This window comes from Neolamprologus brichardi, chromosome 14 (genome assembly GCF_056152115.1).
Source record: "Neolamprologus brichardi isolate AB-2024 chromosome 14, ASM5615211v1, whole genome shotgun sequence".
Lineage (NCBI taxonomy): Eukaryota > Metazoa > Chordata > Actinopteri > Cichliformes > Cichlidae > Neolamprologus > Neolamprologus brichardi.
Window position 1 is genome coordinate 9,293,881 of NC_142117.1, and position 12,546 is coordinate 9,306,426.

At 39.5% G+C, this 12,546-nt stretch overlaps 1 protein-coding gene across 1 annotated transcript in view; it reads right to left on the minus strand.

Moving 5' to 3' along the window:
- The window catches only part of LOC102783717 (calsyntenin-2-like), a 321,541-nt gene that overhangs the window by 118,504 nt on the left and 190,491 nt on the right, over nt 1-12,546 (minus strand). The window contains exon 4 of the mRNA XM_087850771.1: nt 2,579-2,787. Within this exon, the coding sequence (XP_087706897.1) occupies nt 2,579-2,787 (209 nt within the window). The remainder of the gene's footprint in view (nt 1-2,578; nt 2,788-12,546) is intronic.

Here is a 12,546-nt window from a genome sequence, read left to right on the forward strand (position 1 = left end):
AGGAACAAGACAGGACAGACGAAACTGTGTTTACAAAGCGTATTATTACTATACAGAGCTATCAGAGGTCTGCTGAAATCTGCATGGCTGCAGCATGTAGTTCCATTTCTTCGAAGGTGGCGATCAGGCTATGGTATAGTTTATGATGTAGATTATAGGGCTATACAGTAGCTATCAGTGTTGTCTCATTACTCCAAAAAAGTAATGTATGACACATTACTTGATATAAAAAAAAGTAATTTGTTACAGTACTTGTTAAATTACCCCTTGTTAAATACTTTTTCATTAGTCCGTAAAATGACCTGAAATGCATCGTCTCATAATTACCAGTAAGCAATATATACCTCAATATGAAAACAAAGCCAACAACACAAGTTGTCTTAAGAGACTTAAAAGCAATATTCGAGGTGATTGAACAGGTAGAAACATGGGCTGACTGCTCATCACTGTTTTTGTTACCCGCTAAAGACAGCACTCAGCATGCCAACAAAAAGCTACCCAAGAACCCAGACATATGCTAAAGCTGCTTGTTGAATGCTTTGTTAGCATTGTAACGCAGTTGTTTCTGTCCTGGCCAGAGTTTGCACCTTGCCAGCAAGCTCTTGTCCTTTTGTGCAATAAAAAATAATAGTGCAGTAAAAGTCTCTGCTGTAGACTGCTCCACCATTTTCCTTCTCCTGCACACAAATCATCTGACTGTAGTGTGCAGGAAAAAAAGCATATCTTATTTTCTTTCAATCCACCTGGGGTGGGGATAACTGAAAAGCAAGTAATTAGTGTTACTGTACTAAATTAACCCTCCCATATTTAACCATATTTAATGGGATCTTATCAAAATACCATTAACCTGCTTGCTAACATTAGCATGTTAGCAAGCATGGAATGTAGTGCAACATCCCCCCTGGTGCAGCAATACAGCATGAATACTGTATTTACTGTTTCCCTAAATCAGTGTTGCAGCAGCAGAGTGGTAAAGGTTCACTCTGAAGTGTTTTGTGGCTTCAAAAACCTATAGTTTGTCATCTCTCTAGTTCCGCCTGCATTGCATTTCATTGTCTCAGTGGTAACAGAGGCGAAGCACCCCCACCAAGCAAGTTCCTTTCTTTAATGCAAGTTTACTTTACTTTTTTAAGCATCTGCAGTACAAAGGAAGAGATTGTTTTAAGCTTAGGAAAAAGAATACCCTGTGTTTTTATGGGATTTTCGGTCTATTTAAAAATTACAACATCACTAGTTTTTTCCTTGCTTGTTTAGATTTTTCCTGCTATCCTTTGCAGTGTGCTTATGTCCCCGACCCAGTCTCACCACTTACTCTCTCTCTCACAGGCAACCTCCACTTTTCTCCCACCATCTTCTCCTCTCCCTCAGGTACTCTTGAGTTCAAGAGCTCTCAATGCCTTTTTCCTCAGCGGTCAATAGCTAAGCAAGACCCCTTGAAATGGAGAGAGCGTGCACAGGCTGCAGCCTCGCTCCTGTATCATTCACGGAGCAGTTTGGCCCACACCTCACTCAGTCAGCCTTTTTACTGCAGCACCTCAACGGTCAGGAACTCTCTGCTGGCAGTAGTAAAAATTGAAACAGTAATGTGCCTTTCATCTCTGTATTTTAGGCAAAAGAGTCTATGTGGCGTCTCGGTGGCACTAATGCAGCAGCCGTATTTGAGTTGCCTGTCTAAAAAGTATATGACACAGTAAGTCCAGTGTTAAAGTGTATGCTCATGTAATATGTTACATTCTAAGTATGAAGTTCTATTATTACATTCACAATTTAAAATTGAACAATTGTAATCGTAATAAGACAGAAGGTCAGTACACACAAAAACAGTGAAACCACATTTCACAATAGACTTTGTGGGCATTTTCGTATTTGAGTTTGTTGCTCATGATAACATTTAACTTTTGTTTAGAGAATGATGATTAATAGCTACCTATGTAGCAAAGTACAAGTAGCAACTCAGCAAAGTTAAGTAAATTTGCGGGGGTATGTGAGCGTGTCCTTAGATTTTTTTTAGCATTTATCTTTGTCTCCGTGTGTGTGTTTGTGTGTGTGTGTATAATGTTTGTGTGTGCACAGACTTCCGTGATCTGATTTGTGGAGAGTGATGGCTCTCTGAGCAAAGCTTGACTTTGTCCTTGGAAAGACTGAAGAGTGCATTTTGCCCCCAGGGAGAGATATCTGTCAGAGTATTAAGTTTTTCTACTAGAGCGTATGCAGGTATGTGTGTTCACTTCTCCCATGGCTCTATAGTGAGTACGGATGGATGGCATTTTCAGATCATGCGTGTTGTGGCGTTATGTGAGAAATGTGTTTTTACATCTTTTGTATATCAGATGAAGAGCCAAGGGAAGGCAACAAACTTTAAACTTGATTTGGAAGATCTTTTTGGACTTGTGGGAAATCAGTAAAATAGGTGAAGCAGAACTTCGAGAGAAAATGGGTACACAAAAGTTTCAAGGAAAGTGTTTCAAAATAAAACTTACAGCGCACCGAATATGACCGGTAACAGCGTAGCTTCTTTGTGACAAGTATTACAAAAATTCCCGAATGTGTTTAATACTCCGCCCCAACTTCTACTCACCGTTACGATCGATGGCGAAGGGTGTGTTAGTGGTGGTGATCTGGTAGTTGCAGATCTGGCTGTATTGTGGGGAGCAGTCCTGATCAGTAGCCTCCACTTGCAGGATATTGTCATAAATCTTGCCCTCTGTCACTGCTGCTCGATACTGGGGCTCCCGAAAGACTGGGGCAAACTCATTGACATCGTTGACCTGAATGTGCACCACTGCCCTGTAAACAGCAGAGGAGAACAGTAGATAATCATGTCAGTCGCTGTAAAGAAGTGAACACAAATGATTTTTCTAATTACAATCCAGATTTTCAATAAACCAACGATGTAAGAGATCTGCAAACATTTAAACGCCTTAGTATAAAGGCAAAAGTGAAACTGAGAAATGATATTGTTTCCTTTGAAAAACACATACTAAATTAAACCAAGTTAATTAACCTCATTCCTTGTGGTTAATTATTATGTTGACTGGGTATAAAGAAAGCATCCTTGAAGTATTGGAAATTACTGTGCCGACTCAGGAACACTTCTGAAGTTCAGACACGGTGTACAAACTGGTTTGTTGCTGAATCTAAAAATGCAAGTTAAAACTGTGCAAAGCCAAACACATAGGGCAGAAATGCTGCCTTGTGAGGTTTTCTCTGGAGGCGATATTAAAACTAAAGAACATATCTAATTTAAACATCTGTCAGGGCGACAATAATACTGAAGGATATACAGTCAAGTGAAAATGAAAGTTTCCACTCTATGCAATCCTGTGAAACACTAAGTACATTATTCAGTAGCTTAAAACCACTTTTAGAAGCAATAATGTGACATATTTGTTGTTTGAATGAATTTATTTGTCTCTCACATTGCTGTGGATGAATTTTGGTCCGCTCTTGTTTACAAATTACTTTAGCTCATTGAGGGTTAACACGCAGAGCTCTGCTAAGTTCCACAAAAACATTATAAGTAGGTTGAGATCTGGACTTCAATTTGGCCTTTGCAACCCCTTGGTTCTTTCCTTGTTTTTATGTGTGCTTGGCCTCATTGTCCTGTTTCATCAAATTTCCCTCAAGCTTTAGCTGTCAGACCGAAGGCCTGACATTTGACCCTAGAATACTTGGTACACACAGAAATTCATGACTAACTCCATGACTGTGAGGTGCCCAGGTGGTCTAGCAACAGAACAAACCAAATCATCACCCCTCCACCAACATGCATCACAGTGCTTCACAGTTGGTATGAGGTTTTTAAACTGTTATCTGTGTTTGCCGGATGTGGTGCTGTGCAGTTTGACTAAACAGCTCCACTTTGGTCTCCTCTGTCTAAAGAACATAATTTCAGAAGCCTTGTAGTTTGTTCCAATCTAACTTTCCCAACATAAGTCACGCTGCCATGTTGTTTTTAGAGAGAATTGGCTTTCTACTGGCAACACTTTCAAACAAACCATACTTGATCACTATTTTCAAATAGTCCTGCCATGAACATCAACATTTAACATGCTAAATGTGTCTGACATGGAGCTCAGACTCAAGAGGCTCTGGAGTTTTGTTCACTTGCTCTTAGGTCAAGGTCTGTCCTTTGGGTGAATTTACCAGCAAGTCCACTCCTTGGAACATTTTGGCATTGTGTTAATCCGGTCGTTAAGTCTGACGTCACTATCCGTGTCTGGGCCTAAACGCCGCTGCAGGTCCATATATCAAACAATCACTATGGCATTACTGAGAGTTGAAAAACTGTCTAAAGTCTTTCATCTTTAATAAAATGATCAGCGTTCTGCTCTACCGGGTGTAACAATTGAGTTTAACATCCAGGCATCCATGAAAACGGAATTTATGACATTTAACGGAGTTAGAAGTTAGCAGGAAGTTAGCTCGCTAGCTTCTATCTAAATACAATATAGCATGTCCTGACTGCGGGGTTTTGGAAACAAATTAAAACGTACAGCTCTGTTATCACTTCCAACATAAATGAAGACAGAAAACTAAACAGCAGTGACGTTTGTAGGGTTACTGAAGTTTGGCTAGCTGGTATATAATGATGTGCTACGTAACCGCTAGCGACACAGCTATGTTAGCATAATATAAACAAGCTAACTTTTTTTCCACTCGATAAAAGTTAACGTGAGTGTTCTCGGTGGTCAGGAACAAATGTAATCGCATGGCAGGATGCTGTAAAAGGAGCAAACTTCAGTCAGGAGAACAACTGAGATAATCCATCCACAATACGAGGTTAGTCATTCATATACTGCTGCATGGGCTGGGCTGTAGTTACATCCTAAGGTTTTAAAAACTGAGCTTAAATAAATGATTAGCGGTAATAAAAGCCGAGGGAGGTCAACAGTGATCACTGACTGTTTTAGGAGCTTTTTGAGATTAAATAGAAAAAAATACAAAACATTAAACATGTTAACAACACAAAAGCCATATTAAACGCAGACTCCTTTAGGCCCGGAAGTAGGATTCGTCACGTCATCACTTAACGACCGGATACACACCTGAATGCTGCTCCAGACCAGCAAACTTTCCAAACTCCTGCTTTTGTAGCAGTTCTTACAATTGCTGATAATCAGTTAATCAAGTGCATTTGATAAACAGCAACTGGCTGTTTATTGTCCACATCCCTATGGAAGCAGTAGGGGTGTGCTTAGTTTTCCACAGGACTGCACAGACTCCCTTGGACTACTCTTTTTCACATGACTGCACACTGCCAGGTAACATTTGCTTATTTCAACAAGATAACAGTTAATCACATTCTGCACAAATAAACATTCCTCGTGCTAAAATGGCCTCCAACAGTTCAGAGCTGTGACCCATTGAAAAAATGGCATATTTTCAAAATAAGATTAGAACAAAGAAGTCTCAAATTGTTGTGCATCTAAACTTCGCAAGCAAGCATGGGAAAACATTTTTCTTTTAAAACTACAGCAGCTGGTTGCCTCAGTTCCCAAATGGTTACAGTGTTGAAAGTCGAGGTGATGCAATGCAGTGGTAAACATGCCCATTCTGAAACCTGAAACCATTCTTTAAAAATGTCTTTGGCATCCTTTATTTGAACAATACAGCAGTACAATATGCTGTACTTTCTAAATTTGTAATTAGTTATTCGGTTTATTTGTTTGCACATAATTGCATTCTTATTTTTATTTACTTTAAAGCATCCCCATTTTGGAAACAGGGCTGAAGGAGAAAGTAAATGAAAGGTGGATTTCAGCAAATTTATACATTAATTGTATATAAATATATCTACTACACATCTTGTTTTCTTAGAACATGTGTCATGTTTGGTTAGGCTCAAGCTTTAACAAGCTTGATTTAAACATATATGAACTGTACAGAATTAGGCCCTAGATGGGCTGGTGTCCTGCAGGCTTTAGATCTCACCCTGGGTCAACACACCCGAATCAAATGATTAGTTCACTATCAGGCCTCTGGAGAACTTCAAGACATGTAAATCAGTTGTGTTGGATCAAGGACACATCTAAAACCTGCAGGACACCGGCCCTTGAGGCCTGGTGTTGGACACCCCTGCCCGTGATGCATCGTAGAGAAGGCAGGATTTCTCATGCCCTTCACGACTCCCTCAACTATATTAAAGATAAAGGGAAAAAAATCACCATAGCACTCCTTTAAAGACATTTCAAAATAGTAGATAACAAGGAACCATTGCCTGCACATTAATGAACTCAAATATTCACGTTCATGAAATATTAACCCAATCAAAACTCGTGCAGCCAATTTTTTTATAGCAACTTTCAGAAAAACAACATTTGATTAAGGTTTGTTGTCTTTATTTTCAATATGGCATTTTTATCCCCAAAAAGAAAATAAAAGGGAGCGTGAAAGAACACACAGTAAAAGAACTTTATGAATGGGGAGAGGTTGTGTGTATTTATTGTTTTCAGCCTCAGTCCACCCAAAAATGGGAAATGGCTTACAAGGCTAAATACGTCTTCCACAGCCATGCACAAAGGACTAATTACAGCTTCCTAGATAATTGCTAAATTCGGATAGTTCAGGGCAGAGTTCGCATCAGCAGGTGATGGATTAGCTCAGTAACCACTAGTCGCATTGTGCTTTGTGTAATACACAATGTAGTCTGACCTAAAGCATTGTTTTGATTGTGTTTTGGTGCCAAAATAAGATAAAGCGAACCCCCAGATCACTTCATCTGCCAGATTCTTGCTTGCTATGCAGAATCTCCATCAAGCGCATCAAACTGCACTAATTAATTATTCCATAAGTGATTTATCAACAGTTATTCATGGATAGTCACACATCATGTAAACTCCTCACCATTCATCACCTCAAAATGTCTTCATCAATATTCTCCAGAAAGCAACAGATTGCATGATCAGTCCTTCAGTTCATTGACTGACAGCTGATGATGGATGAATATGTGCTACAATAATTTGCTTTTGGAATGGAACAGAACAGCAAAGCCCAAGTAATACCTTGCTTTAAGCCACAAAGGGGTGGAGATGCGGCTTACGGGACTCGAGCTGGGTATGTAATGACGGTGAAATTATCCTATTCAAAGAAGCAGTAGATATTTCTCCAACGGTGGTTGGTTGAAGACAGAGACTGGACAACAAAGACAAAGCCAGCGGGGAGGGAGAGCGCAGGCAGAATTGATTTTTATACTGCCTTATCGCACCCTGTCACAAGTCCACAAACACAGGCTATGATTTGTTTTTGAGCTTCTATTCACATGCTTCAATTATTTAACAGAACACAGAAAGGCCTAAACAACTCGTGAAGGAAAGCTATAAAAAAGACGTGACAAAAGGGCAGAGACAGTAACTACTGTTAAGTACATTTACTTAAGCAAGTTCGCTGAAGTGCAAACTAATTATGAGAATTTCTTTTTTTAAACTTTTAGTTTCTGCTCCAATCTTGTTTTGAGTAACTGGTGCCAATATGCATCTATTTACACTGTATTGTCTTCACTCACACATCCAAATGATTGAATTTAGAAGCTCCAATCACATTTTTATAAAATCAAGTATCTTTCCATGCTTCTACAAACATTTGTGAAAGAATGGAATTTAAAGAATGCCAAGAGGTCAACAACTTTCTGCAAAGTCAGGCGCAACAAGCCTACAAACTCATGTCGCCTGCAGATTAGCTCAAGAACACTGTGTAGAGAGCTTCATGGACTGAGCTTCTATTGCCAAGCCTTACATCACCAAGCACAAAGCAAAGCGTTGGATTGACAGACATATATGGGCACTTTTTTGTTTAATTCTTCACATGAGATGTTTCAGTGGTCTCCTGGGAAACGTAGCGTCCTGTCATTAATTTAAAATGTGATTTTGTCATGTATCACTCACCTAAACAATGTTGCAGACCGAGCAGGATTAGCCCAGTGTTAATAGTGATGCTAACAGCAGTAGAAAAAGCACTGACAGATGATGGTGGCACCAGAATGTGCCGTAAATCCCTCTGCCAGCCTTGTTTTGTCATATTAATGACACTTGCTCATAAACACCCCCCTCCCCTCACTGTGCCACTCTCCCCAGTGGTGAAAGAGGAAACATATGCTCTACTCCTTTGGGGTTTGTACAGAAGGACTCATCTGTGTGTGTGTATGCGTGTGTGTGCATATGTGTGTGTGATTATGAATTCGTCCACACAAATGCATGATATATAACTAACTGCTATAACTGCAAAAATGTCTGTGTGCCTGCGTATCTCTGCTGATGCTTCACATCTGTCTCAAACAGACGCCTGGCTCTCTGGGGCGAGTCTTACTTGTGTGTGTCTCTATGCACGCGTGCGTGTATGTGTGTGTGTTGTCATAGTGCTGGAAGATAGCCAAGCTAAGCCCAAGGCTGCTATTCCTCCCTGTGACAGGCTCCAACTCATAAGGAGGGGTCCACAATGAGTCAGAGTGACACAGAAAGACAGTGGGGGGTTAAATGCCCCTATGGGTGAATGATCACACCACCTTTAAACAAAGAGGATTAAAAAAGTTGCACCATGGGGGATAGTTAGTTGAAAAGAAAAAGTCAAAGGTTAAACAAACTATATAATCCCACTGAGTGTGGAAACTACATTTGAGGAACTCAGAGGAACTCATTTATACACAGTGCCTGATCACACTGTTTGTAAAACATTTACACTGCTAGATGTGGCCGGCTATACAAGGACACACACACAGTAACAACTGTACTTGTAAATCCTATTACTCTAAAATGCATTTTGACATCCTTCAGTTTCCCTTAATGCTGACAAAGCACTAGTGCAATAATTTCACTTTCCCAGTTTGTCATTCCAAAGGGTCATCCGACTGTTTAGATAACAAATACAACAGAACAGAAAAGCACATGGAATCGCAACAGATGACCGTCCCCCCCTGAGCCCGGTTCTGCTGGTGGTTTCTTCCTGTTAAAAGGGAGTTTTACCTTCCCACTATCACCAAGTGCTTGACTGTTTGGGGTTTGTATTATTGTAGGGTCTTTACCTTACAATATAAAGGCTTTGAAGTGACTGTTGCTGTGATTTAGTACAATGTAAATAAAAATGAACTTAACTTAATGACGTTTTTGCAATTGGGAAAAAGTAAACAGTCTGGTTAACACATCTGACATGCATGTGAAAGGTCACTGGTTTGAGAATGGTAGGACACACAAAGAGAGCCTTAGAGGGGCAAAAGTTAGTGAACTTGTGCTGCTTCCAACACCAGACAAATGGGATGCTTGCATCAGGCATAAAAACTGTGCTAAATCAAATTAAGATCGACCTGCTTTTGCCACCCCTTAGTTAATAAGGGAGATCCCAGAAGTACATATAGTGATTAGCGTACTGTACATTTCATTGAAGTTGCAAATATGCCTTGAAGCCACTTTTAACTGCAATAGGTAGCTATCAGAGTTTTTTTTCCATTATCATGTCAACTAAATAACAGTCTCTTCCTAAACCTAACCAAGCATATTTTTGGTTTTGTAGTTTTGGTTTTATCTAAACTTAACAAGTGGATGAGAAATGGAAAAACATCTAAGCACTGCATGAAAATCATCTCATGTCTGAGAAGCTTGGGTCTTTATCTCCATCAGCAAACACAGATTGTTAGTAGGTTTGTAGGTGACATCTTGCCTTCATAGGAAATATTCAAGGCGCTGGTTGCATAGGTAAGCCTCTTGTATATTTTCAGCCCAGTCACTGTTTCCACTGCTTGCCTCTTTCCATTGCAAAGTTGAAAGAAGTTTAAATCAGTATACACCTATTTTGCCGTGCTAGTGGGTAATTTCTTCTTTTTTATTATTAAAATAAATAAATAATCTCTTCGCTTCTTGTTTTGCTGTGGTTGGTGGATCAAGGCTAAGGGTGAACATGTCTGGTATCTGACAGAATGGCAGTATTTGACATCTAGGGATGAGAACTTGTTGAAAGAAACCAATCTGTGCACCTGTTGTCAACGCCAACATTTTGTGGATGGCTCACAGCACCATGACCTCCCCACTCTGAAGTCTCTAAGGTTCTACTTTACTTTCCTCCTTTGAGACATGTTCATAATGGATGTTATATATTTAACACTTGAACAAACTTATGATATTTTGGGGGTATTTTCTGAAAAGACTGAATCAACAAAGTTCGTTCCATCTCTGATATTTGAGTTACTGGTTATGTTGTGAACATCTGCAATAGATATCAGCTCACAGCAGCTGATCCCCTTTCTGCTCCTACAACTGGCTCTTTCATGTAGCTCATGCTACTTAAGCTGCTTTCACCTGCCCACAGTTGATTTGCACCTGCTAGCTGCTATGCAACCCACCCCCACCGCAGCTCCTCCTTTCAATCTGTATCTGACTTAAATATAACGGTCGTCTTTGATGCCTGTGCTGGGGTCTTGGTGTTGTTCTCTCTGCCTCCAGCTCTCCATGTATGCACATAAAAGGACAGGGAGGTGAGCACTCCCCGCCTTATGCATTCCACGTACACGCATGGAAGAGCAGGTAAGTCCCAGAACAAAGCCAAGCTGCCAAATATAAATTACTACACATGGAAATCTCAGTCTTTTTTTCAATAATGGTGCTGACTGAAATAGTATTCCTGAATAGCAACATGATGGAGGGCATCAGTCTTCCTCTATGTTCCCTCAAAATTAATCAAAATACAATATTAGTATGCTCCTGTTGTTAACTTTCTCCATTCAAACAGCTACATCAAAAGTAGTAAATGACCAGAGAGTTTAAAGTGCTTCTAACAGCATCTAATCACTCTTCTAGAACTGAACGCAGCATGCATAAAATACACAATTGTGTAACTTTGTTTTGCTTAATAACCCCAGTTGCCTGAATGCAGTCTCATTTACATAGAACACTGTATATCTAATAAAAGGAAGTAGTCGGTCTCTTTTCAATGATGTAAGTATCTCGGAAAATGAAAAGCATCCCAAGCAATGTTAACCCAGTTAAACCATACGCCGACACAATCAGATACCAGCTGCATGTTAAAGGCAGGCGATGCATGCTAATGTCAGGTTAGCATTGTTCAAAGCTTATTATATATTCATCTGCGCTCATTATTTATAAACACTGGCACTCAAACAGACTGATAGTATTGAACTCTTCCAATACACACACAAGTCAACATCCAACACAAAGGGAAAGGACTCAATTAATCTCTGACAAGAATTAGCCGAGAGGCTGAATCGTCAGATTCCTCGTGCAAGACCGGAATGGGAATAAACAACCCCAGCTATGCCAGTGGGATCAATGCACAACACAACACAGGATAGTAACTTCAGCACTATGCAAGGAAATTGCATTTCCATATCGACAAGAATCCTCCTCGGGAGCAGCCACAAGAGACTCCACGGAGGCCGGCGTAATCTCAATAAGAGGTGATTTCGCTGCAAGGTAATCCAGTTCAGTTCTCAGCTTCGTGAGCCAATCCTCCTGACTTCACATGTGATATTATTGATCCAACCTGTGACTGATGGCTATGACAGCTTAAAGAGACAACCAGAGAGTTGGAATTGTTATAGATGTTACATAAGCATAGTTTAGTCGTCACTGGAACTACAACCTAAGCCAAAGTCATAAACAGTTTCATGTCCCACATGTAAAAACACCTAAGCCAAAACATTAAAAAAAGTAGACTAATAGACTGAGATACACCAGTTATCTGCCATTACTAACTAACTATCTATCTATCTATCTATCTATCTATCTATCTATCTATCTATCTATCTATCTATCTATCTATCTATCTATATTACACATATTACAAAATAGCTTCATATTAAAAAAAAAAACAACATACAGGTAATATGCATTGTTTTTTTCCACAATGTCTCCAGCACTGAGTATATGAACTTGTGCTATAATTAAATGTAATTTCTGTGCTCAAGAAGTATCTCAGGTTTGTTTTCCAAGTTACGTCTTCTAAAACTGGTAGTTTAATGAATCTCAGAGTCTGTTTGCATTCTTTGTTTGTTGTGTTCCCAGCACTTCTCTCTGTTTCATCTTTATTATACCTGTTGATGTTTCTTCTTTTCTTGATAAAAGTTTATAGAATTTATATAACATTGTAGTAGTTTCCACTATAGCTGTTAATAATCTATTTAAAATAGAAGACTACATATTATGCACGTCTCTTTTCTCACTAATCTAAAGCCCATGAATTGAAAACAATGGTTTAAGCATTTGGTCCAAATCTGGGTCTCATAAAATCTCAAAGTAGTGCAAAAGTATTACATTACAAATATTATATAATAACATATTTTAATAAAACTATATAATACATAAAAAGTAAAATAGTTATAACTGAATGTCCTGTTGCTTAACTCTGCTGACGAGCACCTCGGTGTCAGTGGATGTGTATTAACACCTGACTGTGGCTTGAATCGTGGATAGGAACGGGTTTCACTTTCTTTTGTCTGGTAAGCGATGCAGACAAACACAGATGGCGCACTTCCTGCCGGTGCAAATTCATAATTGAAACGTGTAGCATATATTCCTCCATTACAATCTGTGAGCTGAGGATAAA